The sequence below is a fragment of the Neophocaena asiaeorientalis genome, unplaced genomic scaffold (genome assembly GCF_003031525.2).
Source record: "Neophocaena asiaeorientalis asiaeorientalis breed wild unplaced genomic scaffold, Neophocaena_asiaeorientalis_V1.1 scaffold524, whole genome shotgun sequence".
Classification (NCBI taxonomy): domain Eukaryota; kingdom Metazoa; phylum Chordata; class Mammalia; order Artiodactyla; family Phocoenidae; genus Neophocaena; species Neophocaena asiaeorientalis.
Window position 1 is genome coordinate 2730180 of NW_020172144.1, and position 27391 is coordinate 2757570.

Sequence of the window (27391 nt, forward strand, 5' to 3'; positions counted from 1 at the left end):
TTCACTAGAGTAAGAATAATAGCCACAAGCTAAAATTTGTTAAATGGTCTAACCTAAGCCAGGTATTATATTAGGTACTTTCAAAACATTATCTCATTTAATCCTATAAATTCCTTGAGTAGATCAACCAAGGATCTACTACTCTGAAATTTGGAGAGGTTAAATGAATTGTTCAAGGTCACATAAAGGTCAATTTGGATTCAACACTAAATCCTTTTACTTCAGAGCTTCTTTCTGCCATTTTCTGTGAGAGTACTTGCTTCAGTGCTAGGATCACTTTCAGCTCTTTATTCATACATCTTTATTTAGGGCAGGATCTTCAGATTAAATGTCAAATAAGGCTTAATGGAGTCAAAAAGAAAAAAAGGACTCAGACTCAGAAATGCATTGTAGGACTTCCCTGGTGGCACAGTGGTTAAGAATCTGCCTGCCAGTGCAGGGGACATGGTGCGATCCCTGGTGGGGGAATATCCCACATGCCGCGGAGCAACTAAGCCCATGAGCCATAACTACTGAGCCGGCACTCTAGAGCCCGCGAATCACAACTACTGAGCCCGCGTGCCACAACTACTGAAGCCCACGTGCCTAGAGCCTGTGCTCCGCAACAAGAGAAGGCACTTGAGAAGTGCCAATGAGAAGCCCACGCACCGCAACAAAGAGTAGCCCCCGCTCATCACAACTAGAGAAAGCCCGCGTGCAGCAATGAAGACCCAATGCAGCCAAAAATAAATAAATGAATAAATAAATTTTTAAAAAAAAGAAATGCATTGTATTTCTGTTAACACTTTCATTCATGAAATAATTATCAGTTTAAGAAAGTTATACATAAAAGCACCTGGAATATTCCCTGGCACAGTTCAGACTTCCTTTATTTCTACTTATCAGGAATTCTCATCAACATATTTTTACATAGTAGAACTACTCAGCAAGGCAAAAGTTTCCACTAAACAACCCAGAAAAAAAGTCTCCTAGGCATGAACAGTAGCTGATCTTTGCTCTTGATGCCATTCATTCTCTCTCTCAAAGCTCAGCTTGCAACTTTACCTCCCTCCATACCTTACTCATGTTGGTACATCTCCCCCACATTCTGCATTTCTAAATCCTGCCTGTTTTCTTGAAGCTCAGTTAAAATGCCACCTTCTCCACCAAGTGTTCCATGATCTCTTGCAGACAGAAATCTGTTCTGATCCTCTGAACTCTCAGTATTTTAGTCATGCCTTTCCAATGGCATGGAGCCTTCTTCCTTCCATTTGTATTCCCCTTGTATTCATTCAATACATATATACTGAACACATTTTATGTGGGAGGAATGTGGCCATAAGGCAATAAGGATGTTAACAAACCATATATGCAAGGGAATCATAGTAAATTAGGGGAGATAATTCAATAAGACTTTGCAATACATTGAGTTATTGAAGCCCATAGGAGGGGCTCCCAAAAATTTATCATTGGGAGACTGTGAGAAGAGGTGGTATCGAGAACTCTGAAGGATCAGTCAGAGAGGCCAGAGGAAGATTCCTCTAGGCAATGGGGGTGAGGTGGGGGGTGTGGGGATGGGAGGGGAGGGGCAAAGCCCTGAAAAATCCTGAAATGAAAAAACAGTATGGCAGACTGGCATGTTTGCACATTTGAGGAAGTACAAGTAGATCAGTATGGTGGTAATACAAGGAAGAAAAGAGAAGGGAGATGAGACTGGAGAACCAAAGAGAGGGAAAAAATGTACAATCTTTATGCTATAGTAAAAGATCGGGTTATAGAGAGACAAGAAAGGATTTTAAAGCAAGAGACTGACATATTGACGTGTTCATTTTAGGAAGATCATCCTTGGATCTTTGGGTAAGAGAACAGATAAGGAGGTGAGACTAGAAGCAAGGGGCTTCTACCACTTGGGGCTGTAGGAATCACCCAAGGGTGAGATATGGAGAGCAGTGGGATGGAGAGACAAGGCAATGTAAAATCGGTAAGGGCCTGAAACTCTAGAAATTGGTGACTTGACGTACAGGGTGAGGGAGAAGGAGGAAACAAGGATGACAGCAAGATTTCTGAGTTGGGCAAATGGATGAATGAATAGTAGTTCTACTATGAGAGGGAAGATGGGAAGTGCAGCTGGTTTGGGGGCTCACTAGAGAGCTAAAGATTTAGGAATCAATACCATACATATGAAATTAAAGCCACAGTACTGCTAAAGACATCTAAATCTAAAGCTCTCTGCTAAACTCTAGAACCTCCTATCAAGGTGCTTTCTGGATGTGTCTCCTTCATTATCTCAAAGGCAGCTTAAACTCAGAGTAACCTAAAAGGCACACATCATCATTCTCCCAAAATAAGAATATGATTCAGGGCTTCCCTGGTGGCGCAGTGGTTGAGAGTCCGCCTGACAATGCAGGGGACGCGAGTTCATGCCCCAGTCTGGGAGGATCCCACGTGCCGCGGAGCGGCTGGGCCCGTGAGCCATGGCCGCTGAGCCTGCGCGTCCGGAGCCTGTGCTCCGCAACGGAAGAGGCCACAAGGGTGAGAGGCCCGCGTAGCGCAAAAAAAAAAAAGACTATGATTCAGAGAAATCAAAGAAACAGAACCTTTTAAGGAGAATAAGAACGAAAAAATATTCACTAAAAATAGCACAAGGAGGTCTCCAGTGAACACAGCAACAGTAATTTCATTGGCTATGGGCACAGAAGCTGAAATGTAGTGGGCTGAAGAGTGAATGAGCGGTAAGAAAATGAAGATAACATGTTTGGACAAATCTTTCAAGAAATTTGACTATTAAGGGGAAGAGTAAAGAGGGATATGGAATTACTAAGGTGGCTTCCAGCCTTGGCCACACATTGGAATCACCTGGACAACTTTTTAAAATACTGATTCCTAGATCCTACCCTCAGATATTCCCCCATAATTCGTTTGGGATGCAGATTGGGCAATGAGAGTTTTGGAACTTCTGTGTAGCCAAGATTGAGAATGACTGGATAGAAGAAAGATTAGTTTCTTTCAACAGGTGAGAGAAGTTTGAGACTATTTTCCTGGTGATAAGGAAAAGGCTATAGTGAAGGACAAAGGTTGAAGATTCAGAAGAGAGTGGGGAACTAATGGAAATAGGTCACTGAGGTGGTAGAAGAGGATGGGATTCAGAGCAAGAGGAAAGGATTAGGATCAAGCCACTCCCATTCTGACACGGTTGCAGTACAGGTGAAATTTTACTTTAGGCAGAGGTTGTGGGGGCATAAATAAGGTGATTACCATCTAATGGCTGTCAACTTTCTTTGTTAGGGAAGTAAGGCTCTCTGCCGAGAAAGAGGGGAGAGGTGGTATGGTAGAGAATTTGAGGGGAATAAAACTGATTTGAAATAGTCCTTGAAAAATGTGTCTTAGATACCAACACTTCCCACCTAGACTACTATAATTACCTCTCACCTGATCTCCAGGGGTTTATTCTGGTCCTGCTTCAAATCTATTGACAGATGATTTTTCTCAAATATAAATGGGATCACGACACTGCGCAATTTACTGCCATTCAATGGTTTCCCTTCACTTTTGGATAACATTTAAAACCTTTCACATGGATTTTAAGACCATTCATGATTTGGTCCTTGCATACTTCTCCAAACTCATCTTCCACTACTCTGGCCCTTACTTCCTATGCTCCAGTCACCTGAGCCCTCTCTAAATTCCTAGAAAGTATGATGCTTTCTAGCTTCAGAGCCTTGGGAGTGTTGTTTTCCTGGGTCTGAAACTCTTCCCCTCAACTCTTCACCTGACCACTCCTACTCAACTCTTTTGAGCCTCATTTGCAAAACCTCTTTCTTAGGAAAGTCTTCCATGACTGCCCAGACTAAGTTATATTTGCCTGTTACACATTCTCATGGTACCCTGTACCGTACCTTCATGCCTTTATCATAGTGGTAAAAACTCATTTGTGGAAGTATGTGTTTAATGTCTACCTCTCCCACAAGTCTATAAACTTCATGAGGTAACTGCATTGGTCCTGTGACTACCACATTCCCAGGACCTCCAATTAATATCTGTTGAATCCTGAATGAACGGGAGAGAGAGGAATGCATAGGAGGACTGCTAGAAAGCACCAACAGAATGGTGGACATTGAACCATAAGTGTATGGTGGTGTCATCTGCAAGATTATAGGATTTTTCTTCACTAGCTGAGATCACCAATCCAGGTCAGAGAATGTAGATAACTAGACTGACCTATAAGTAGGTTTTGACAGGCACAATTTTTTTAAAAAGGATAAGAAAACGAGGGAGTTTATCTTGGCTCAGGTAAAGTAAGACTTAAAACTCATTGGGCAGAATTTGTGATTTTTCTCTTTATATAGCCTTAGGCTTACACACTGCCTTGCACACGGCAGATACTCAGTAGATATTTGCTGAATGAGTTAATTACCACATGTTTAAGACAGCATGTAGGTATAAGCTGTGAGCCTGCTTTGAAAAAACAGAACATGTAACCATTGTTTGGGTTACTTGAGGGACCACATCTTGCTCAATTTTATTCAACTGTAGCAACCTTAAAGCTAGGTTCCACTAAACTCTGTATTCTAGCTTGTTACTCTTTTTCAAACACTGCCCATCTCATGTTATCTGTTCCTTTTGACTCTAATTTCTCCCTTCCACGTATTCATCTGGTTATAGTCATTATTCATCACGTAATTTGCTAGAACCTATTTTGTACAGAGTATACCATCACTTTTTGTTTTGGTTACTTGGTTTCTTACAAGTGTTTTACCTTCTTAAAGGCTAACTTAGGAGTGAGGGATGAAATGGGGGAGTCATCTCTCCTTGATTTAACCAAGCTTGAAATAAAATCTGGATATCTGCAGAGCACCTGCTCTCCTCTGACAAACAGAAAGGGAATCAAACAGAATGGCAGGATTAGAGTAAATTTTACATTTTCCTGTCATGAAATCTAATTGATTATTTTCTTTGGAAAGGTCAGAGAATATAACTTTTATTGAGAAACACATTGAAGAATAGAAAATTTTTATGAACTCTAAGTTATAAGCAACTTGACTACTTAAATGGTTTAAACATGTAAGATCATTCGAGGGAGGCTCAAGAGGGAGGTGATATGGGGATATATGTATACTTATAGCTGATTCACTTTGTTGTACAACAGAAACTAACACAACATTGTAAAGCAATTATACTTCAATAAAGATATTAAACATTTTTTTAATAAAGATCATTCAAGAATTGCAACCTGCAGACTCATCAATTATATCACCACAAACATTTCTTCTGCAATGTCGATAACAAATTGAACCCTTTAAATACCTTTGAGGCCATGTCCTCTCTTTCTTTTGTTATTTCTCTTTTAATCATCTCTTTCTCAAAGGCTCTTTTTTCTCGCTGAGATGCGAGTTCTTTCTCAAGTCGCTCTGTCTGCCTCTCCAGTTCATTCTTCAACTGTTCGCACTGGATTAAAGCCTGCCAGAATAAGACAGAGTGAAATGGGACCTTAGAATTTAGAAGAAATGAGAGGGAAATAAGACAATTAAGCTTTGACTTTATTTAAAATAGTTACAACTCACTGTAAAGTCAAAGTAAAGAATATTTTTATATTTGTTTGTCAACACCACTTACTGATTCATATGTTACATGTATTCAAATGTTACATGTATTCAAATGTTGTATTTTTTCACATATTTCAGTTTGCACAATTAAGGCTATATTAACTAATCAACTAAGAAAATTCAGGTAACAAACCTTGATAAGGGCCACAGAGGAGTCTGAATTTTATAAAAGGGGATCAGAAAAACCAAGTGTTCTAGTTTTTCCAATTATATATCATGTTTATACTACAAGAAATATATAAGTATCTAATTTAACTGATTTTTCATCTCGACATGGTTAAAAATTATTTGTACTTTAAATGATAAACAGATCAAAATTTTAAGATGAGATGTATTTATCATTACATACAGGCATTTACTGCTTATATAATAACTGAGCTTCCTTAAATATAAGTACGATAAGATTTGGTTCACTCTCCTTACACACTTAACTAAAGTAAAAACTAGGTAATAATCAAGTTTAGATAAGGAAAGACTCAAAACAGCATTTACTACCTAGTTTTGTAAAATGAGAAGTGTTATATTTCATTTCTGGCAATTTAAAAGTCGATAATTGTCCTTTAGTTTAAACTTCCCACTCTGAATTTCCAGAAGTAAATTCTCTCTAACTTCCTTTTGGCTATATTTACAATATCATTGTGCATAACACACAATAATAAACTAAATTCAAAATCTCAAGAAAAAAATAAAATTAAGGTGCTTGACATAGAAAATCTGAGTCATACTATGGTGTCTTAGTCTCATCCCAGTGGCTCCTCATTATATCCTCCTCACTCAAACTCTATTGTGTTCCCCTGAATTGAGAGAAAGAAACTCAAGTCTCATATGACTTATATACTATGTAATTATAAAATGATAGTCACAGTTGTTGTTAATGGAGATGGAAGCAGTCTCAGTAAGCACTGTAAGCTCTATGCATTGCTATGCTTCCCTCTGGTGAAAGCTATAATAAATATAGACAATAAATATCTAGGATATGTGAATTTTCTTCTTTTTATCATGAGAGCATTAAACCCTAATTTCTTTCACACTCTTCTGGAAATGTTCTATACTCCTAGGCATAAAAACTGAGGATAAAATGCAACTGTCCCAGATTAACCGATAAGCAAATAAAATGCCTGAAAAAAGATTCTCCTAGGGAGTTAGTCCCAAGTCCAATTCTAGTTGAAAATGTCTGGAAAATAAAATTTTACATTGGATTTTAAAAGAAATGGAAAAGCATAATTTTTCTATAATTTAAACCCTTGGAGCTTGAAATACTATGAATTAGAGATTTTTGCGCTTCAGAACACAATTGCTCTTGTGTAAAATATTTTTTATGAACCTAATAAAAATGTTCATAATGTTCACTGATATATGAATATCATGAAAGACTAAAATGATTATGGAATATAAACTAATACATTTAATCAGAAGGTTTTTCATTGAATAAAAACTCAGGCATCAACCTTATTAGGTACAGGAACAGTGGAAGGAACTGCTGAAAATCAGGCTAACATGAAGAGCAACTAAAGAGTCAATTCAAAGAATTCAATCAATTCAAGAACAAGGAACAGTAAATGATCCTGACAGGTAAGAGGCCTAACGCTAAGATAATATAAACAAAAAGCACAAGGGAGAAGTTGTAAATCACTTAAACAAAACCGTTGCTGGAGCCTTGGTTTCATGGATGGCCTTCTATGAGGAGTACACACCACTGAGAGGTGATGGTGAGTATGAAAGCAGTAACGAAACACTGAATAAAAATATTAGGTTAAAAACTGGATATTGATCACTCTCGGTTTGTAGCCAATGATTCCATATAAAATAGCTTTTGCTTGTTTTGATTTTAATATATATGTCTGGTCACAATGAAGAAAATATTAAGTAACATTTGGAATTAGAAAAGTCATTTAATCTTACAATGGTACTCATATACAAGATTTGGGTTTACTAAATAAATATTTATACATTCCTTCCATTAAAGCTTTGTCTTTTAATTCTAAGACTTACTCTCCTAGTTTTCAGAATCCCAGATGACTCAGTGCTCCCTGATTATATGCCATATAATCATTCAGTAAAGGCATATAACCGAATCCTCAAAGACTATTGACCAAAAAGTTGGTTTGGGTTTTTCCGTAAGATGTTTGGCCAACCCAATTAACTGATGGATCTTCACAGGTGACCAAGTTAGTTTGGGATCTGCGGCGGCCATTTCTCCTAGTAGTTCCCAAGGTCGTGGCTCCTTTCTTTCCCTGAGCACAATCCCTTTCTTAGTGGAAATGGCTGTAGGTCTTGGGGAGTTGGGGATTTACACAACCCTCACCCTCCAGTAGACTCAATCTTCAAAGGGCCTTTTCTCTTCTGGGAAATTTATTTGTGGTCATTCTTTGTTGGCCACAGTAACACATTTTTCAAAACATAATTTATTGGACTTGATATTCCCAGTCCTGGTTTTATTAAACCAAAAAGTATGCATTACTATCTTAATGGAGTCAAAACATTTTCCAAAATAAATTTGTACCTGGTCAACTCAATTCTTAAAATAGGGAAACTCTTTTAGGAAATATAAAAGTCCTTCCCAGGTGCTAGGGTTAGGTTCCTAGATATCCTTGTGATCAAAGAATTCATGATTATAGGATTAAAGAATTATGAGGAATAATAGAGTCCACACTTACGAACATAAACTTAAAAATTTATGAAAATGCTTTCATTTTTATGAAACATAGCCCACAACATAAAAATGATTTTCAACATGTTTTAGGCATTTAATTTACAAATAATGCAAACTATTAATTATTAATTTATAAACTCATCCTTACTAGGAACCTATCAGTCAGTCTATCCCTATTTCCCATTTTCAAGATATTTATAATTTGTTTTTGTCTTGTGGAAGATAGTGTACATATCAAGAAACATTGTATTCTACATTTATGCTTGCAATCAAATGCTCAAGGCTTTTCTGATTTTCCTTTTACTTCGGGTTTCTAATTCTTGCTTTTCTGATTCTGCTGTAGTCTAAGGAAAACAGTAATTTGAATACTTAAAAAGGAAAAAAAAAGTTTGGGGGGACATTTATTCAAACTTCTGGGTTGGTATTTTTTAAAAAATGTTTCTTCAGGGCTTCCCTGGTGGTGCAGTGGTTGAGAGTCCGCCTGCTGATGCAGGGGACACGGGTTCGTGCCCCAGTCCGGGAAGATCCCACATGCCGCAGAGCGGCTGGGCCCGTGAGCCATGGCCGCTGAGCCTGCGCGTCTGGAGCCTGTGCTCCGCAATGGGAGAGGCCACAACAGTGAGAGGTCCGCGTACAGCCAAAAAAAAAAAAAAAATTTCTTTAGAGGATTATCTCATTATAGATATGCTCATGGGAACATCATGCCAAAGCCAACAATTTCCCTTCCAATAGAGGCAGGCAGGTCTAAGGCCCAGTTAACCTTTTTATCTTGTAGCTTTACCAAAACATCACTGCAAAAACCTCTACTTTTCTACCTTCATTTATTCCCAGGTTAATTTTTTTCTCCCTTTTAAAATTATTCCCAGTTGTAATGACTTGCAAATTTCAAAGAAAAACAAAAACATTTATTGATCACTTACTGTGTGCCATATACTTTCCTAAATGGCTTACATGGATTAATTTATTTAACTCACTGAATTTTAAGTGGCTTTTATCACTCTGTTGATAAGAAACTGAGGCTTTGAGACATTAAGTAACTTGCCCAAGAGCACAGACCTAGAAAGTGGCAGAATAGGGATTTGATCCAAAGAAGTTACACAACTGAATCCAGGCATGGCACTATAATTTTCTCATGTTATAGATTTATTTTCTGATAAAATTCTCAGGTGTTTTCATTGCCACTGTAAAAGTACATATAGTCTGTCCTCCTTATCTGGAGGTTCTGTATTCACAGTTTCTGCATCCAAGGTTTCAACCAGTCACAGATTTCTGTCCTGGAACCAATCCCCCATGGATAAAGAGGGAGGACTGAATATGATATGACATGATATAATACAATATTAATGTAATGTAATGTAATTGCTTCTACTTATTTAGCATGCAATATGCAAAATAGAACACTAGGTGGCAACAAATGTTAAGGAACTATAAGAAGAAAGTAACCATTTCATAACTCAGTAATAAAGTAGTTGGTTTTAAAATTAAAATATGTATGCTGTTTCACTCTTTAATCTCAGAAAGCAAAATTCCTAATACTTTTTTTATACACCTTTATTGGAGTATAATTGCTACAATGTTGTGTTAGTTTCTGCTGTACAACAAAGTGAATCATCTATATGTATACATATATCCCCATATCCCCTCCCTCTTGAGCCTCCCTCCCACCCTCCCTCTCCCACCCGTCTAGGTCGTCACAAAGCACCAAGCTGACCTCCTTGTGCTATGCAGCAGCTTCCCACTAGCTATCCATTTTACATCTGGTAGTGTATATATGTCAACGCTACTCTTTCACTTCGTCCTAGCTTCCCCTTCCCCCCTGGCGTCCTCAAGTCCATTCTCTACAACTGCGTCTTTATTCCTGTCCTGCTATTAGGTTCATCAGTACCATTCTTCTAGATTCCATATATACACGTTAGCATATGGTATTTGTTTTTCTCTTTCTGACTTACTTCACTCTTTATGACAGACTGTAGGTCCATCCACCTCACTACAAATAACTCAATTTCGTTTCTTTTTACAGCTGAGTAATATTCCACTGTATGTATCTGCCACATCTTCTTTATCCATTCATCTGTCGATGGACATTTAGGTTGCTTCCATGCCCTGACTATCGTAAATGGTGCGGCAATGAACATGGTGGTACATGTCTCTTTTTGAATTATGGTTTTCTCAGGGTATGTGCCCAGTAGTGGGATTGCTGGGTCATTTGGTAGTTGTATTTTTAGTTTTTTAAGGAACCTCTATACTGTTCTCCATAGTGGCTGTATCAATTTACATTCCCACCAACAGTGCAGGAGGGTTCTCTTTTCTCCACACCCTCTCCAGCATTTATTGTTCATAAATTTTTTGATGATGGACATTCTGACCAGTGTGAGATACTAATATGTTTTAACATACCTTAGAGATAAAAACTGCCAGACTTGCACTGCATTTTGTAAACTTGTTAGAAATCAATCCTTGAATTATTACTAACTCAGTGAAAAATAGATTTACAATACACAGTAGCCTTTCTAGTTCTTAACCACTAAGATTTTAAAAGCACTAATTACAAAAATTCATACTAATATTTAAAGCTAATAATTAACTTTACTTCAGTTCAACATTTATTGTACAATTAATATGTAAATGGCCATGTGAAGAATACAATGATAGATGTCACAGACCTGGTTTTTAAGGTCTTTTGGTGGAGAGGGCTATGTAAACAGCCACAAAAATTATACACAGCTCACTAGGAATACAGAGAAGGAAGAGATTAATTCCAACAAGAAGGTGCTGGGGAAAACTTCCGAGAAGACTGCCATCTGAGTTGCCCCTCATAGAATGAATAGGTACTTCACAGATGGATACAGTGCAGGAAAGTACAACATGAGCAAATTCATGGAAATAGTCAATTGTAGGTCACGTTATAGAAACAGTATAGGTTATATGAAAACTTGTAGTGAAAGATAAGGCTAGGAAAGTTAGAGTGGGATCATATTGTGAAAGATCTGGAAGGTCATGCTAAGGATTTGTCTTATTCTACTGCAAGAAGAGAGCTGCCTGAACAGGGAGATTTACAGTTTAGGAGAACTTTGGCAGCAATGTGAAAGATACACTGGAATTGAAAGAGACCTGAGGGAGACCAATTAGAAGGCTATTGCAATAGGCCACATAAGAGTATGTAAAGACTTGAACCAGAGCAGGAGTATAGGTATGGAAGCTGCGGGCATAACTTAGTAGGGGTTTTTGAAGATACGGTGAGAGTCTGATAACTGATTGGATGTTGACAGTGAGGAATGGGGAGGACCCAAGATATTTTAAAGGTTCCAAGCCAGGGCTGTTGGTAAAATGATAATACCATTATCTGAGAAAAGAAAATACAGAAAATTGTAGAAGGAAAAGGAGTGATAGACAGTAAGAAGGAGAGAATTTACAATTTGGTGGTGTAGAGTTTCAGATGCTAATGGCATATCATCCATAAAAGAGGTCTAGTAGAAGCAAGAAATGTAGGTCTGGGGCACAGAGGAGTTCTTAGAGCTAAAGGCACAATGTGGAGGTGGTCAAGTGAGGGGGAGACACAAAGTCCTGGAAATTAGGGCAACATGGCTGGACGGCTAGGAACTGACTGAGGAACGTCTGCATTCCAGGCTTGTGGAAAACATGTTAAAAGACATGTGGAAGAGTAGACAAGAGCAATGCAAAGAGGACCCACAGAGTGAAATATCAGATTAATCAAGGGGAAATGATGATATGTTATGCTAGTACAGTTAATGTCTTCCTGGAGTTGGGTCAAATGAGGACTGAGATGAAGTCACTGGGTTTAGTAATCAGGAAGTGACTGGTGACCATAATGTGACCAATTCAGTAGCATGAAATCAGACTACAATTTGTTAAAAGACTGACTGTAATGTGTTCAGAAGTGAATGGAAAGCTACAAAGGTAAAAACGATGGAGGATGAAGGATGGAAGATACAAGAAAGATGTGACAACAAATGTCTCAATGTCCCTGAAACCCTAGAAGTAGGAGATATCAAGAACTTAGAGAGATTCATCTTGGGAAGTAAGAGGACCAGATAAGAAGGAAAAAAATGAGAAGATACATTTGAGGGATAAGAAAGTGTTGATGAGGCTCTTGTCAGTTGGTTGTGATCTCAGTAAAGTAGGTCAGCTATTGAGAGTGAGGTGCTAAGAGTGGAGTTGGGAAAGTGAACAAAGTGGCATTCCTGTCTAGTCTAAAGTACATGTGGTAGGGAGACCTTCAAGAAGGTGGAGCAAGATGTGGAGATCACCTTCCTCCCCACAAATACATCAGAAATACATCCACATGTGGAACAACTCCTACAGAACACCTATTGAACACTGGCACAAGATATCAGACTTCCCAAAAGATGCCCTCAGGCAACATACACACAGAAGCAGGGCCAAAGCGAAAGCTGAACCCCAGGAGCTGTGCGACCAAAGAAGAGAAAGGGAAATCTTTCCCAGCAGCCTCAGGAGTAGCAGGTTAAATCTCCACAGTCAAGTTGATGTACCCTGCATCTGTGGAATACCTGAATAGGCAATGAATCATCCCAAAATTGAGATGGTGGACTTTGGGAGCAACTGTAGACTTGGGGTTTGTTTTCTGCATCTCATTTGTTTCTGGTTTATGTTTATCTTAGTTTAGTATTTAGAGTTTATTATCATTGGTAGATTTGTTTATTGATTCAGTTGCTTTCTTCCTCCCTTTTTTTATATATATATTTTTTTTCCCTTTTCTCTTTTTGTGAGTGTGTATGTATATGCTTCTTTGTGTGATTTTGTCTGTATAGCTTTGCTTTTACCATTTGTCCTAAGGTTCTATCTATCCGTTATTTTTCTTTGTTTTTTATATAGTTTTTAGTGCTTGTTATTGATGGATTTGTTTTTAGGTTTGGTTGCTCTCTTCTTACTTTCTTTCTTTGTTTTATTACTTTTTAATTTTTTTAACTTTTAATAATTTTTTATTTTAATAAAATTATTTTATTTTTCTTTCTTTCTTTCTTTTTTTCCTCCCTTTTCTTCTGAGCCACGTGGCTAACAGGGTCTTGGTGCTTCAGCTGGGTGTCAGGCCTGTGCCACTGAGGTGGGAGAGCCGAGTTCTGGATATTGGTCCACCAGAGACCTCTCGGCTCCATGTAATATCAAACAGTGAAACCTCTCCCAGAGATCTCCATCTCAATGCTAATACCTAGCTCCACTCAACGATCAGCAAGTTACAGTGCTGGAAACCCAATGCCAAACGACTAGCAAGACAGTAACACAACCCCACTCATTAGCAGACAGGCTGCCTAATATCATAAAAAGGTCACAGACACCCCAAAACACACCACTGGATGTGGTACTGCCCACCAGAAAGGCAAGACCCAGCCTCACCCACCAGAACACAGGCAAAGTCCCCTCCACCATGAAGCCTACACAATCCACTGAACCAACCTTAGCCACTGAGGGCAGACACCAAAAACAGCAGGAACTATGAACCTGCAACCTGCAAAAAGGAGACTCCAAACACAGTAAGTTAAGCAAAATGAGAAGACAAAGAAACACACAGCAGATGAAGGAGCAAGGTAAAAACCCACCAGACCAAACAAATGAAAAAGAAATAGCCAGTCTATCTGAAAAAGAATTAGAGTTATGATAGTAAAGATGATCCAAAATCTTGGCAATAGAATGGAGAAAATACAAGAAATGTTTAACAAGGACCTAGAAGAACTAAAGAGCAAAGACACAATGATGAACAACACAATACATGAAAAATTCTCTAGAAGGAATCAATAGCAGAATAACTGAGGCAGAGGAACGGATAAGTGACCTGGAAGATAAAATAGTTGAAATAACTACTGCAGAGCAGTATAAAGAAAAAAAAAAAGAGAAGAATTGAGGACAGTCCTAGAGACTTCTGGGACAATATTAAACACACCAAGATTTGAATAATAGGGGTCCCAGAAAAACAAGAGAAAAAGAAAGGGACTGAGAAAATATTTAAAGAGATTATAGTTGAAAACTTCCCTAATATGGGGAAGGAAATAGTCAATCAAGTCCAGGAAGCTCAGAGAGCCCCATACAGGATAAATCCAAGGAGAAAAACTCCAAGACACATATTAATGAAACTATCAAAAATTAAATACAAAGAAAAAATATTAAAAGCAGCAAGGGAAAAACAACAAATAACATACAAGGGAAACCCGAAAAGGATAACAGCTGACCTTTCAGCAGAAACTCTGCAAGCCAGAAGGGAGTGGCAGGACATATTTAAAGTGATGAAAGGAAAAAAACCGACAACCAAGATTACTCTACCCAGCAAGGATCTCATTCAGATTTGATGAAGAAATTAAAATCTTTACAGACAAGCAAAAGCTAAGAGAATTCACGGAGAAATTAAAACCTTTACAGATAAGCAAAAGCCAAGAGAATTCAGCATCACCAAACCAGCTTTAAAACAAATCCTAAAGAAACTTCTCTAGGCAGGAAACACAAGAGAAGGAAAAGACCTACAATAACAAACACAGAAGAATTATGAAAATGGTGATAGGAACATACATATAATTACCTTAAATGTACATGGATTAAATGCTTCAGCCAAAAGACACAGAATGGATGAATGGATACAAAAACAAGACCCATATATATGCTGTCTACAAGAGACCCACTTCAGACCTAGGGACACATACAGACTGTAGGTGAGGGGATGGAAAAAGATATTACATGCAAATGGAAACCAAAAGAAAGCTGCAGTAGCAATTCTCATGTCAGACAAAATAGACTTTAAAATAAAGACTATTACAAGAGACAAAGAAGGACACTACATAATGATCAAGGGATCAATCCAAGAAGAAGATAAAACAATTGTAAATATTTATGCACCCAACATAGGAGCACCTCAATACATAAAGCAAATGCTAACAGCCATAAAAGGGGAAATTGATGGTAACACAATCATAGTAGGGGACTTTAACACCTCACTTTCACCAATGGACAGATAATCCAAAACAAAAATAAATAAGGAAACACAAGCTTCAAATGATACATTAAACAAGATGGACTTAATTGATATTTATGGGGCATTCCATCCAAAAACAACAGAATACACTTTCTTCTCAAGTGCTCATGGAACATTCTACAGGATCGATCATACCTTGAGTCACAAATCAAGCCTTGGTAAATTTAAGAAAACTGAAATCAAATCAACTATCTTTTCTGACCACAATGCTATGAGAGCAGATATCAATTACAGGAAAAAAAACTGTAAAAAAATACAAACACATGGAGGCTAAACAATACACTACTAAATAACCAACAGATCAGTTAAGAAATCAAAGAGGAAATCAAAAAATACCTAGAAACAAATGACAATGAAAACACAATGACCCAAAACCTATGGGATGCAGCAAAAGCAGTTCTAAGAGGGAAGTTTATAGCAATACAATCCTACCTCAAGAAACATCTCAAATAAACAACCTAAACTTACACCTAAAGCAGTTAGAGAAAGAAGAATAATAAAACCCGAAAGTTAGCAGAAGGAAAGAAATCATAAAGATCAGATCAGAAATAAATGAAAAAGAAATGAAGGAAACGATAGCAAAGATCAATAAAACTAAAAGCTCGTTCTTTAAGAAGATAACCAAAATTGATAAACCATTAGGCAGACTCATCAAGAAAAAAAGGGAAAAGACTCAAATCAATAGAATTAGACATGAAAAAGGAGAAGTAACAACTGACACTGCAGAAAAACAAAGGATCATGAGAGATTACTACAATCAACTATATGCCAATAAAATGGACAACCTGGAAGAAATGGACAAATTCTTAGGAAAGCACAACTTTCTGAGACTGAACCAGGAAGAAACAGAAAATATAAACAGACCAATCACAAGCACTGAAATTGAGACTGTGATTAAAAATCTTCCAACAGGGCTTCCCTGGTGGCGCAGTGGTTGATAGTCCGCCTGCCGATGCAGGAGACACTGGTTCATGCCCCGGTCCAGGAAGATCCCACATGTTGCGGAGCGGCTGGGCCCATGAACCATGGCCGCTGAGCCTGCGCGTCCGGAGCCTGTGCTCCGCAACGGGAGAGGCCACAACAGTGAGTGGCCCGTGTACCAAAAAACAAAACAAAATCTTCCAACAAACAAAAGCCCGGACCAGATGGCTTCACAGGCGAATTCTATCAAACATTTAGAGAACAGCTAACACCTATCCTTCCCAAACTATTCCAAAATATAGCAGAGGGAGGAACACTCCCAAACTCATTCTACGAGGCCACCATAACCCTGATACCAAAACCAGACAAAGATGTCACAAAGAAAGAAAACTACAGGGCAATATCACTGATGAACATAGAGCCTCAACAAAATACTAGCAAACAGAATTCAAAAGCACAGTTAAAGGATCATACACCATGATCAAGTGGGGTTTATCCCAGGAGTGCAAGGATTCTCCAATATACACAAATCAATCAATGTGATATGAACAAACTGAAGGAGAAAAACCATATGAACATCTCAATAGATGCAGAAAAAGCTTTTGACAGAATTCAACACCCATTTATGATAAAAACCCTCCAGAAAGTAGGCATAGAGGGAACTTACCTCAACATAGTAAACGCCATATATGACAAACTCACAGCCAACATCATTCTCAATGGTGAAAAACTGAAACCATTTCCACCAAGATCAGGAACAAAACAAGGTTGTCCACTCTCACCACTGTTATTGAACATAGTTTGGCAAGTTTTAGCCACAGCAATCAGAGACAAAAAAGAAATAAAAGGAATCCAAACCGGAAAAGAAGAAGTAAAGCTGTCACTGCTTGCAGATGACATGATACTATACATAGAGAATCCTAAGGATGCCACCAGAAAACTACTAGAGCTAATCAATGAATTTGGTAAAGTAGCAGGCTACAAAATGAACGCACAGAAATCTCTGGCATTCCTATACACTAATGATGAAAAATCTGAAAGAGAAATTAAAGAAACACTCCTGTTTACCACTGCAACAAAAAGAATAAAATAGCTAGGAATAAACCTACCTAAGGAGACAAAAGACCTGTATGCAGAAAACTATAAGATACTGATAAAAGAAATGAAAGGTGATACAAACAGTTGGACAGATATGCCATGTTCTTGGATTGGAAGTATCAACATTGTGAAAACGACTATACTATCCAAAGCAATCTACAGATTCAATGCAATCCGTATCAAACTACCAATGGCATTTTCCACAGAACTAGCAAAAAAAATGTTACAATTTGTATGGAAACACGAAAGATCCTGAACAGCCAAAGCAATCTTGAGAAAGAAAACCGGAGCTGGAAGAATCAGACTTTAGACTATACTACAAAGCTACAGTAATCAAGACAGTATGGTAATGGCACAAAAACAGAAATATAGATCAATGGAACAGGATAGAAAGCCCAGAGATAAACCCATGCACATATGGTCACCTTATTTTTTTATAAAGAAGGCAAGAATGAAAAATGGAGAAAAGACAACTTCTTCAATAAGTGGTGCTGGGAAAACTGGACAGCTACATGTAAAAGAATGAAATTAGAACACTCCGTAACACCATACACAAAAATAAGCTCAAAATGGATTAAAGACCTAAATGTAAGGCCAGACACCATCAAACTCTTAGAGGAAAACATAGGCAGAACACTCTATGACATAAATCACAGCAAGATCCTTTTTGACCCACCTCCTAGAGTAATGGAAATAAAAATACACATATGGGACCTAATGAAACTTAAAAGCTTTTGCACAGCAGAGGAAACCATAAAGAAGACGAAAAGACAACCCTTAGAATGAGAGAAAATATTTGCAAATGAAGCAACTTACAAAGGATTAATCTCCAAAATTTACAAGCAGCTCATGTAGCTCAATATCAAAAAAAACAAACAACCCAATCCAAAAATGGGCAGAAGACCTAAATAGGCATTTCTCCAAAGAAGATACACAGATAGCCAACAAACACATCAAAGGATGCTCAACATCACTAATCATTAGAGAAATGGAAATCAAAACTACAATGAGGTATCACCTCACACTAGTCAGAATGGCCATCATCAAAAAATTTACAAACAATAAATGCTGGAGAGGGTGTGGAGAAAAGGGAACACTCTTGCACTGTTGGTGGGAATGCAAATTGATACAGCTAGTATGGAGAACTGTATGAAAATTCCTTAAAGAACTAAAAATAGAATTACCATATGACTCAGCAATCCCACTACTGGGCATATACCCTGAGAAAACCATAATTCAAAAAGAGTCAGATACCACAATGTTCATTGCAGCTCTATTTACAATAGTCAGGACATGGAAGCAACCTAAGTGTCCATCGACAGATTAATGGATAAAGAAGATGTGGCACATATATACAATGGAATATTACTCAGCCACAAAAAGAAACAAAATTGAGTTATTTGTAGTGAGGTGGATGGCCAGAGAGTCTGTCATACAGAGTGAAGTAAGTCAGAAAGAGAAATACAAATACCGTATGCTAACACATATATATGGAATCTAAAAAAAAAGCTTCTGAAGAACCTATGGGCAGGACAGGAATAAAGACACAGACATAGAGTATGGATTGAGGACACAGAGAGGGGGAAGGGTAAGCTGGGACAAAGTGAGAGAGTGGCATGGACTTATATATACTACCAAACGTAAAATAGCTAGCTAGTGGGAAGCAGCCACATAGCACACGGAGATCAGCTCGATGCTTTGTGACCACCTAGCGGGGTGGGATAGGGAGGGTCGGAGGGAGGCCCAAGAGGGAGGAGATATGGGGATATATGTATATGTATAGCTGATTCACTTTGTTATAAAGCAGAAACTAACACACCATTGTAAAGCAATTATACTCCAATAAAGATGTTAAAAAATATAAAATAAAATAAAAGTTAGAAAAGTATATGTGGTAGTCAACTGCAAGGAAAAGAATTGCTAAACAGTACTTATACACTGAACGTGACCAGTATTACTCTCCTGTGGAATTCATTCTGTTGCTTTCTTACATGGCTTCCCTCAGTAACACTTGATAGGCTGAAAATGACAGGAAAAACATGTATGATTTGGCTTAACTTTCACGTGGCACTGGTAAAGTAGTTAAATTGGAAAGGTAAGAATAATAGAATTCTAGAGTGTTACTGAGAGCACACTGCAATTCCCTTAGCGGATATTTACTGAGTACCTATTACTTACCAAACACTATGTAAGATACTAGAGATTTAATAGTGACAAGATGGACAAGTTACTTCCTGCCAAGGAGTTTAAAGTTTAATGAAAGATACAGACAAATAACCAATAATAATACATTTTGATAAATGCTGTAATGAGTAGTTCTCAACTGGGGGCAATTCTGCACCACCCCCCTCAGGGTCATTTGGCAGTATCTGGAGATATCTTTGGTTATCAGAACTTGGGGGAGAGGGATGTGCTACTGGAATCTAGTGGGTAGAGGCCAGGGATGCTGCTAAATATCCTATAGCATGGAGGACAATCTCTAAAACAAAGAATTATGTACATCAAAATGTCAGCCATGCCAAGGTTGAGAAACCCTGCTCTAAAAGTACATAAGAGGTATATCAAATCTAGACATGGGAGATCATAGATTTTCTAGAGACAGTGGCATGAAGGATGAAGAAAATATCCAAGCAATGGTGTGGAGAAGAATTTGCATGGCATGTACAGAGACCCAGAGGCTAGAAAAAGCATGGCATAAACACAGGGATTAATAGCCATCACCATCACCACAACTACTTATTGAAGAAATATTTTGTGCCAGAGTTTCTATAAGATAACAGATGTAAATTTTAAAATACAGTCCTCATTAAAATCCTATGTGTCAGATATTATTTCCATTTCACAGATGAAGAAAAACTGAGGCACAGAGAATTAAATAACTTGCCCAAGGTCACACAGCTGGTGAATGGTGGAGCTGGAAGTTGAATCTAGGTCTCGCTAACTCTACTAAGACCATGCTCAACCTCTAAATTCTACTGCCTTTCCAAGCTGACAGGGGCTGAGTCTGTTGGAGGAGAGTAAAAAGTGACACTAAAGGGTTGAAAGGAAGCACATTAGGACAGACCTCATAAGCATGTGAAGTAGTTTGGAGATTACCCTGAAGGCAGTGGGAAACCACTGATGGATTTTAAATCAGAGAGTCACATGATAAAATCTGCTTTGAAGAAAGATCACTTCTAGCTGCATTGTAGGGAACAGAGTGAAGGAAAAGAGACAAGGGATGTTATAATTCATGAATCCAGAGATTATGGTATCCTGAACAAGAAAGGTGACAGTGAGGAAAGAATTCAAGCAAACTTCAGGGATTAAAACTCCTATTTAGTGATTGGTTGGAAGCCAAAGGAGAGGATGACATCCCGTTCCCAATCAGGGCATGACAGTGGACAAAAGTGCCACTCAGCGAGTAGAGAACACAGCTGTTTTGATGAAGTGAATATAATGAATTTAGTTTGAGATCATAAAATTCACATCTAAATGGAAAGCGAAGAGGAACAGCCTGAAGATAATAGATAAAATGAGATATGAGAGGAGGTAGAAGAACTGGAGGCAGTTATGAGGACACTGAGTAGATTTAACTGAGATAGGGAGGAAGAGAAAAGGCTCTGGTCAGAGAGATCAGTTTGAGTTTGAGATCTCGTGGACCCTTCAGTTCACGTGGGAGTTACAGAAGAACACAGAAAATGTTAGAGTTAAGGAAAGCAAAGTGTGTCGGGACTAAGATGTTGCATATGTTAACTGTATGGATGTGGAAACCTTTCAGAATGATGAAAAGAGATAAAGTAGAGGGTGCTATGGACTGAATGTTTGTGCCCCTCCAGAAGTCACATGTAGGAATCTAACCCCCAATATGATGGAATTAGATGGTGGGCCCTATGGGAGGTGATTAGGTCATGAAGGTGGAGCCCTCATGATGGGATTAGTGGGATCCCATCATGGGATTAGTGCCCTTATAAAATAGACTTCAAAGAGTTCCCTTGCCCCTTCCACCATGTGAAGACACAGTGAGAAGAGAGCTGTTTATGAACCAGAAAGTGAGCTCTCACCAAACACCAAATCTGCTGGTGCCTTGATCTTGCACTTCCCAGAACTATGAGAAATAAATGTTTGTTGTTTAAGCCACCCTGTCTAAGGTGTCTTTGTTATAGCAGCCTGAAAGGACATAGACAAGGGGGAAAAGTGTCAGAGGCTAAAGCTCTTAAAAGGTGTTAAAGATCTTACAACTATTTTATAAACCCAAGTGATGGATGATTTTCTTTAAAAAAAATGTCAAATAGTGTCTTCCAGATTGAGAGTTTATATTGATTAAAATTAGGGAGAGGAGAATCAACGATGATTTCAAAGAGAAATGGTAAACTAATTTCAAAGACGAGTTAGTAGGTACGAAAGCAAAGGCCTGGAAACGGCAGTATGGGGTGATATGAATGCTGACCCCTCCATCACAGTCACATGAGATAAAATGAACAGCAAAGGGCTTCACTGGAGGTTTTGAGGGTCATAACATCAGCAAGGGACAGCTAGAGTCAGTCCAAATGAAGATGTAAGAGTGTTTGAGGAAGCAAAATATGTTAGGGCATTTGGTCAGAATGAACATAAGTTTCAAAAGGCATAGGGGCATTATGAGGGTCAAATGGTCTAGGAAGAGTTAAAGATGGTCTGGATAGAGATAAATGGGTAAGGCAATGACTGAGGAGAAGCTTAATATAAAGGTGATTAGCCCAATAGTTTAATAAAATAGTGATGCTACTATATGGCTTAGACCAATGCTACCTAAAGCATTTTTTGTGATAATGGAAATGTTCTATATCTGCACTGACCAATACAGTAATCACTAGCTACATGTGGCTACTAAGTACTTGAAGCGTGGCTAGTGTGTTTAGGGAAAATACATAGCAGCTTTAATGGTTTAAGGTGTGGCCCCCAAACACAGAAATGAATCATCAGTAACCTCCTACTATTCAAAGTGTTTAGAACACTGCCTGATCACTAAGTGTTAACTATTACTGTCATTATCATTATCATTAAATGCGTTTGACTTAAGCACACAATGGATACAGACTCATAGCTAAAAATGCTATTAAATACACATATATTATTATTGTGGCATATCTGGATGTTCTCAAACTTTCCCAGGTATAGAGGAAAAACATCTGTCTTCACATACATGAGCATACACAAATGGGTGACTATGGGTGCTAATAGTTTCACTTCGCATTAAAAGTTATCGGCAAATAAAAAGATTAAGCATACAAGTCTCTCAAAGTACTGTATCACATCATAATACTATTCTTTCAATAGTGATACAGCAAGAGAATTTGCAGGGGAATAAGAATTCTCCAAAGAGCAAATCTGTTTAATTTAGAAAGTCAACATTAACAAACTGGTATTCACTTTGTGTGTTTGGAAAAAAAGTTTAGCTATGGAGAATAACCAAACAAATACTCAGAAAAGAAAAAGAAGGCAATTATGTTATGCCTTTATGTTATTAGACTTGCCTTGGTTTTCTCAAAGTTGGCCTCCTCAGTCATTTGCACAGCTTGTTTCACCTGCTCATAAGCACTTACTTCTCTTTGCTGCACCTCTGTCAAGCTGCTCCTCACAGAAACTAGTGCAGACATTAAGTCATCTCTTTCTCTGTCAGCACAAAAAGAACATTGAAAACAACAAATGATCAAATGATCGTGTATTCATACGTCAGGAAGAAAAAAGCATTAATATGTATTAGAAGAAGAGCCAGGGCAGGCCAGCTCTGCACATATTCAAGCACACCCCAGAGAAAGACCCTCTGTCCTCACTTGGTGAGGGGCAGGCAGAGCAGCCAGAAAAGCCATGAGCATTCATGGCAGGACTGCATCCACGTGGGATAATAACCAATTATGGAGAGGACTGGCACACTGAGGGCTGGAGAGGGAAGCCCAGAAAAGAGGAAATTAATTTAAAAATTTAAAAGGTGGGGGGCAGAAAAGGAGAAAAAAGTAATAAAGTAGGGAAGGTGGGGATTGTACTTCAAAGTAGAAGTAACCATGGTAAGACAGGACTACTGAAATTTTGTTTACACTGCCAACTCCCCTCTCTACTAGAACAAACATATGTCCTTTCCTTTTCATCTTCCTTCACAATCCTCTTTTTCACCCTTCTCTATGAATTAAAAACTTTCACCTACTTATGAACATATTTCTTCTTTCAATGGGTAGTACTGTTGAATCACTCAAGTGCCCTGGTTACACATATAATGCTCATTATTTTACAAAATCTTATCCCACAGGTTTTGACCCTTGCCTAGATCCATCCCTTCCTTAGTAATTTTCAGAAGTACCCTAGGCTAAGCTATTTCTTGGGGATAGAATTGAACTGAATGTCAAAATGCGTTGGCATATAAAATAGCAAGGATCCAATCTTATGGATTAAATAAATCCATATAAAATCCTACATGGCCAGCCCAACACCAGGCCTGAGTGAGCCTCTCACAATGGGAAATTTTACATGATATATCAGTGTGAGAATGAGGGGGCAGGTCTCCAAATTACCATCTTCCAAGGCAAAAGTTCTTTAACTGCTTAAAAATACCATGGGAATGTTTTGATGAATATGATCAAGGAGTCTTTCAAACAAAGCAAGCAATGCAGCATTAACCCTGTAACATGCCATCATGATCCAGATGAAAGAGCAGCCGAGGCAGAAGATGAGGTAAGAAGCATGGGTGTCAGTTCTGGGATGAACTAACGAGCATGTAGTATTTAAGGAACCTAGTGCAATAATCAGAGCAAAAAGGAGAAAGTCCCTGAATAATCATGGCCAATGTTTAAAATAAGGAAAAGGGAGAGTTGGGCTGATATATACGTGAGCTTCATCTTGAAATATGGAGTGCCTAAGAAGTGCCTTTAATTCTTAAGTTATTCCACAGTTGCTAGCAGTTTTAAGCTTTATTAAGCATTGTTAATAAGTATTATCACTGTTTTTAAAAAGAAAGTCTAGAAGGCTAACTACAACATTTCCTTCTTCCTCATTTCTGGGAAGTTCCTACCCATAGTCTTTCAAAGCCAGCTATACAGAAGATTGCCAATCACCCACCCCCAAGTCACAGGCTGGACTGAAGTCCCAGGATAGTACAGTAGTAATCATTTCTCCTGTCTGAAAAGTACACTGAAGCTCCTCCAAGGCACTATGAGCTACAGAAAGGAACTTAATATAAAGCAGTTCCATCCTGATTCCCATTTGAAAGTATTTTGATCATTAAGAAAGAAAGAGCGGTTATTGTTGCTCTTACCTACTTCATGACATAATGAGGTCTGAGTGGAAGGCAGAATTAAAAAATACTATAAGGACTTCAAACCAACTTTTAAATTATACCCAATGTACTCAGCAGTCGTTAAGTATTCTCTCCAAAAAGTCCCAAGTGCCCTAACAAAACACCACAAACATATGGGTCGTCTGGTCTCCAAGTTGTGCCTGATCCTCTCCTTTTCAGCTGCCCAATGTTGTGTCACATAGTCAATAAATTACATGCTAAAAAATCAACAACGTAGTTTAAAACTAGTGTTACAATGCTACATTTTGAATAGAGACCAGGAAACTCTTTTGATTTATCATATTTGGGATATAACTTTTTAAAAATCCATATTAGAGTCATGCAGAAAATACTATGATACAGTTCTTTGAGGGTTCAGGCTTCTAACTATGCTTCAAACTAGAAATCCAAACGTAAAAAGTTTTGGTCACTCTTCAAAGTCAGCACACACTCAGTATTCAGCATTCTGCATTACTAAACTGAAAGAAACTGAACACCAGCTTAGGTCATATAGACAAAGATTTTCATTTATAATAAAAGCAGAAACCTTCCATAGTATACTGTTATTAAGGTAGAACATGAGCCAACGACATGCTGACCAAGCAGAAAACCAAACTGAGAAGGTTAACATTTATTTTAAGAGTCTAAGAGCTGAAATTTAGGATAGAGACAAAGAAATATATAACTGAGCAAGAATCTAATTCCTAAATGACTGCCAGACTTGGAATCAATGTAAACACTGTAGCTTCCTTTCAAAATATTTTTCTCATGACCTAAAAGGATAACATGAAATGCAATACAATAGGCGGAAAAAAAGTTTTTTATCTGTTGATTGGTTTTGTCAGACTACTTAGTTTATCTTAGACTATCCTCTTTATCTGCATGACTTTGAATATGATTTTTCCATTTTAAAATTAAATTTTCATTACTTTCTCCTTATAATAAATTAATTACCAATATGGTTAGAGACCTATTTAAAACATACTTTCAATTTCAATGCCTTCTTCTACTTCTCCAGTGGTAATCACTGTTAAATATTGTGTGTTTATTCTTTCATATCTTTCTCTACGCATATATATGAACCTGGAGAAAATATATAGAAAGGTTGTGAATGGACCTCTGAAGGAATACAAACAGTTTCATACCAGGTATGTCTTTCTCATCTTGTTTTATTTTTTTCCTTCAACAACATATTTTGGAACTTGGTCCCATATTAGTACATATAGATCTACTTCAATCATTTTTTTTGGCTGTGCATAAAATTTCATAGTTATCTCAACTGTAGTTTGGTTATTCTTCTTTGAAGAATATTTAGGTTGTTCACATCTAAAAGAAAAACCTCTTGTTTTCTTCTACACCCAGTTTCTGTATTCACAACACTTCTGATACCACATGTGTAGGTTTTCCACATACAGCACTTCTCTTAATTCTCAGTGGACACTAACTGAATTCTGACACTAATTGCCTGGAGTTGGTACAGACCCCACAGGTTAAGGCTCAGTCCCACAAAACTGCCCTCCACTTTAGGTGCCGATTGCAAGTCCCAGGTATCTTGTATCTCTGACCAACTGGCCAGAAATCATGGGTTCCCATGACCCCTTCTAGGATTAAATACTTTGCTAGAACAGTTCACAGAACTCAGGAAAGTGTTTTCCTTACTATTTCCCCTTTATTATAAAAGACCCAACTCATGAACAGATAAACAGAAGAGATGCCTAGGGCAAGGTATGTGGAAAGGGGTGTGGACCTTCCATGCCCTGTCTGGGAGTGCCACCCTCTACCACCTCAATGTTTTGACCAATCCAGAAGCTCCCTAAACTCCATTGTTTAGGGTTTTTATAGAAGTTCCATAGGCATGCTTGATTAAATCATTGCCATTGGTGACTGGACTCCATCTCCAGCCCTTCCCCTTCCTAAAGGCTGGGGAGTAGAGACTGAAAATTCCAATCTTCTAATCATATGGATGGTTTCTGTGGCAACCAGCACTCCTATCCTTAGTGGGTTTCCAAAAGTCATCTACTTAACATAAACTCAGGAGTGGTTGAAATGGGCTTCTTAAGAATAACAACCTATTTCAGAAGCAGGGGACAAAACCCAAATATTAGTACAAAATATGTACCTATTACTTTTACCACTTAGAAAAATACAAGAGTTTTAGGAGCTCTATGCAAGGAACAGGAGATGAAGACCAAAATACATATTTCTTATTAAATCACAGTATCACGATACCATCACAAATAATGCTGCAAAAAGAGTTCCTACAAATGCCCCATTATGCACATACATACATTCTCTATGGTAGATTCTGAAATGTGTAATACATAATTTAAATATTAATGAATAGTGCTAAATTACCCTTCAAAGTAGTGTCAATTTATAGTTCCACCAGCAAGGTATGAAAATACACACTTATTCATAGCCCCATCATTCTTGAGACCTTTTTTAAATGTTCACCAATTTGATAGTTGGCATTTTTAAATGTATTTCCTTGAATAATAACAGAATGAATACCTTTTAAAATAAGATAAAACTTGCAAAGAAGAACTAGGTGAAGTGGAGATAAGCAGTCTCTAATAAAGAGTTCAAGGTAATGATCATAAACAAGCACAATGAATTTGGGAGGAAAGTGGATGAACACAGGCAGATGTTTAACAAAAACTTAGAAAATACAAAAGGAATCAAACAGAGCTGAAGAATATATAACCGAAATTTAAAAATACACTAGAAGGAATCAATAGTAGGTTAGATAATGCATAGGAAAAATCAGCAAACTGGAAGACAGAGTAGTAGACACACACACACACACACACACACACACACACAGACACAAGAGAAAGAAATACAAACAAGAAACT

At 37.9% G+C, this 27391-nt stretch overlaps 1 protein-coding gene across 2 annotated transcripts in view; it reads right to left on the reverse strand.

Moving 5' to 3' along the window:
- Positions 1 to 27391, reverse strand: part of LOC112405786 (serologically defined colon cancer antigen 8-like) — a 211316-nt gene that overhangs the window by 173612 nt on the left and 10313 nt on the right. For both annotated transcript variants that reach the window (XM_024754333.1, XM_024754343.1), the window contains exons 3-4: positions 22744 to 22882; positions 5284 to 5436 (exon numbers count right to left, since the gene is read on the reverse strand). In XM_024754333.1, the coding sequence (XP_024610101.1) occupies positions 5284 to 5436; positions 22744 to 22882 (292 nt within the window). The remainder of the gene's footprint in view (positions 1 to 5283; positions 5437 to 22743; positions 22883 to 27391) is intronic.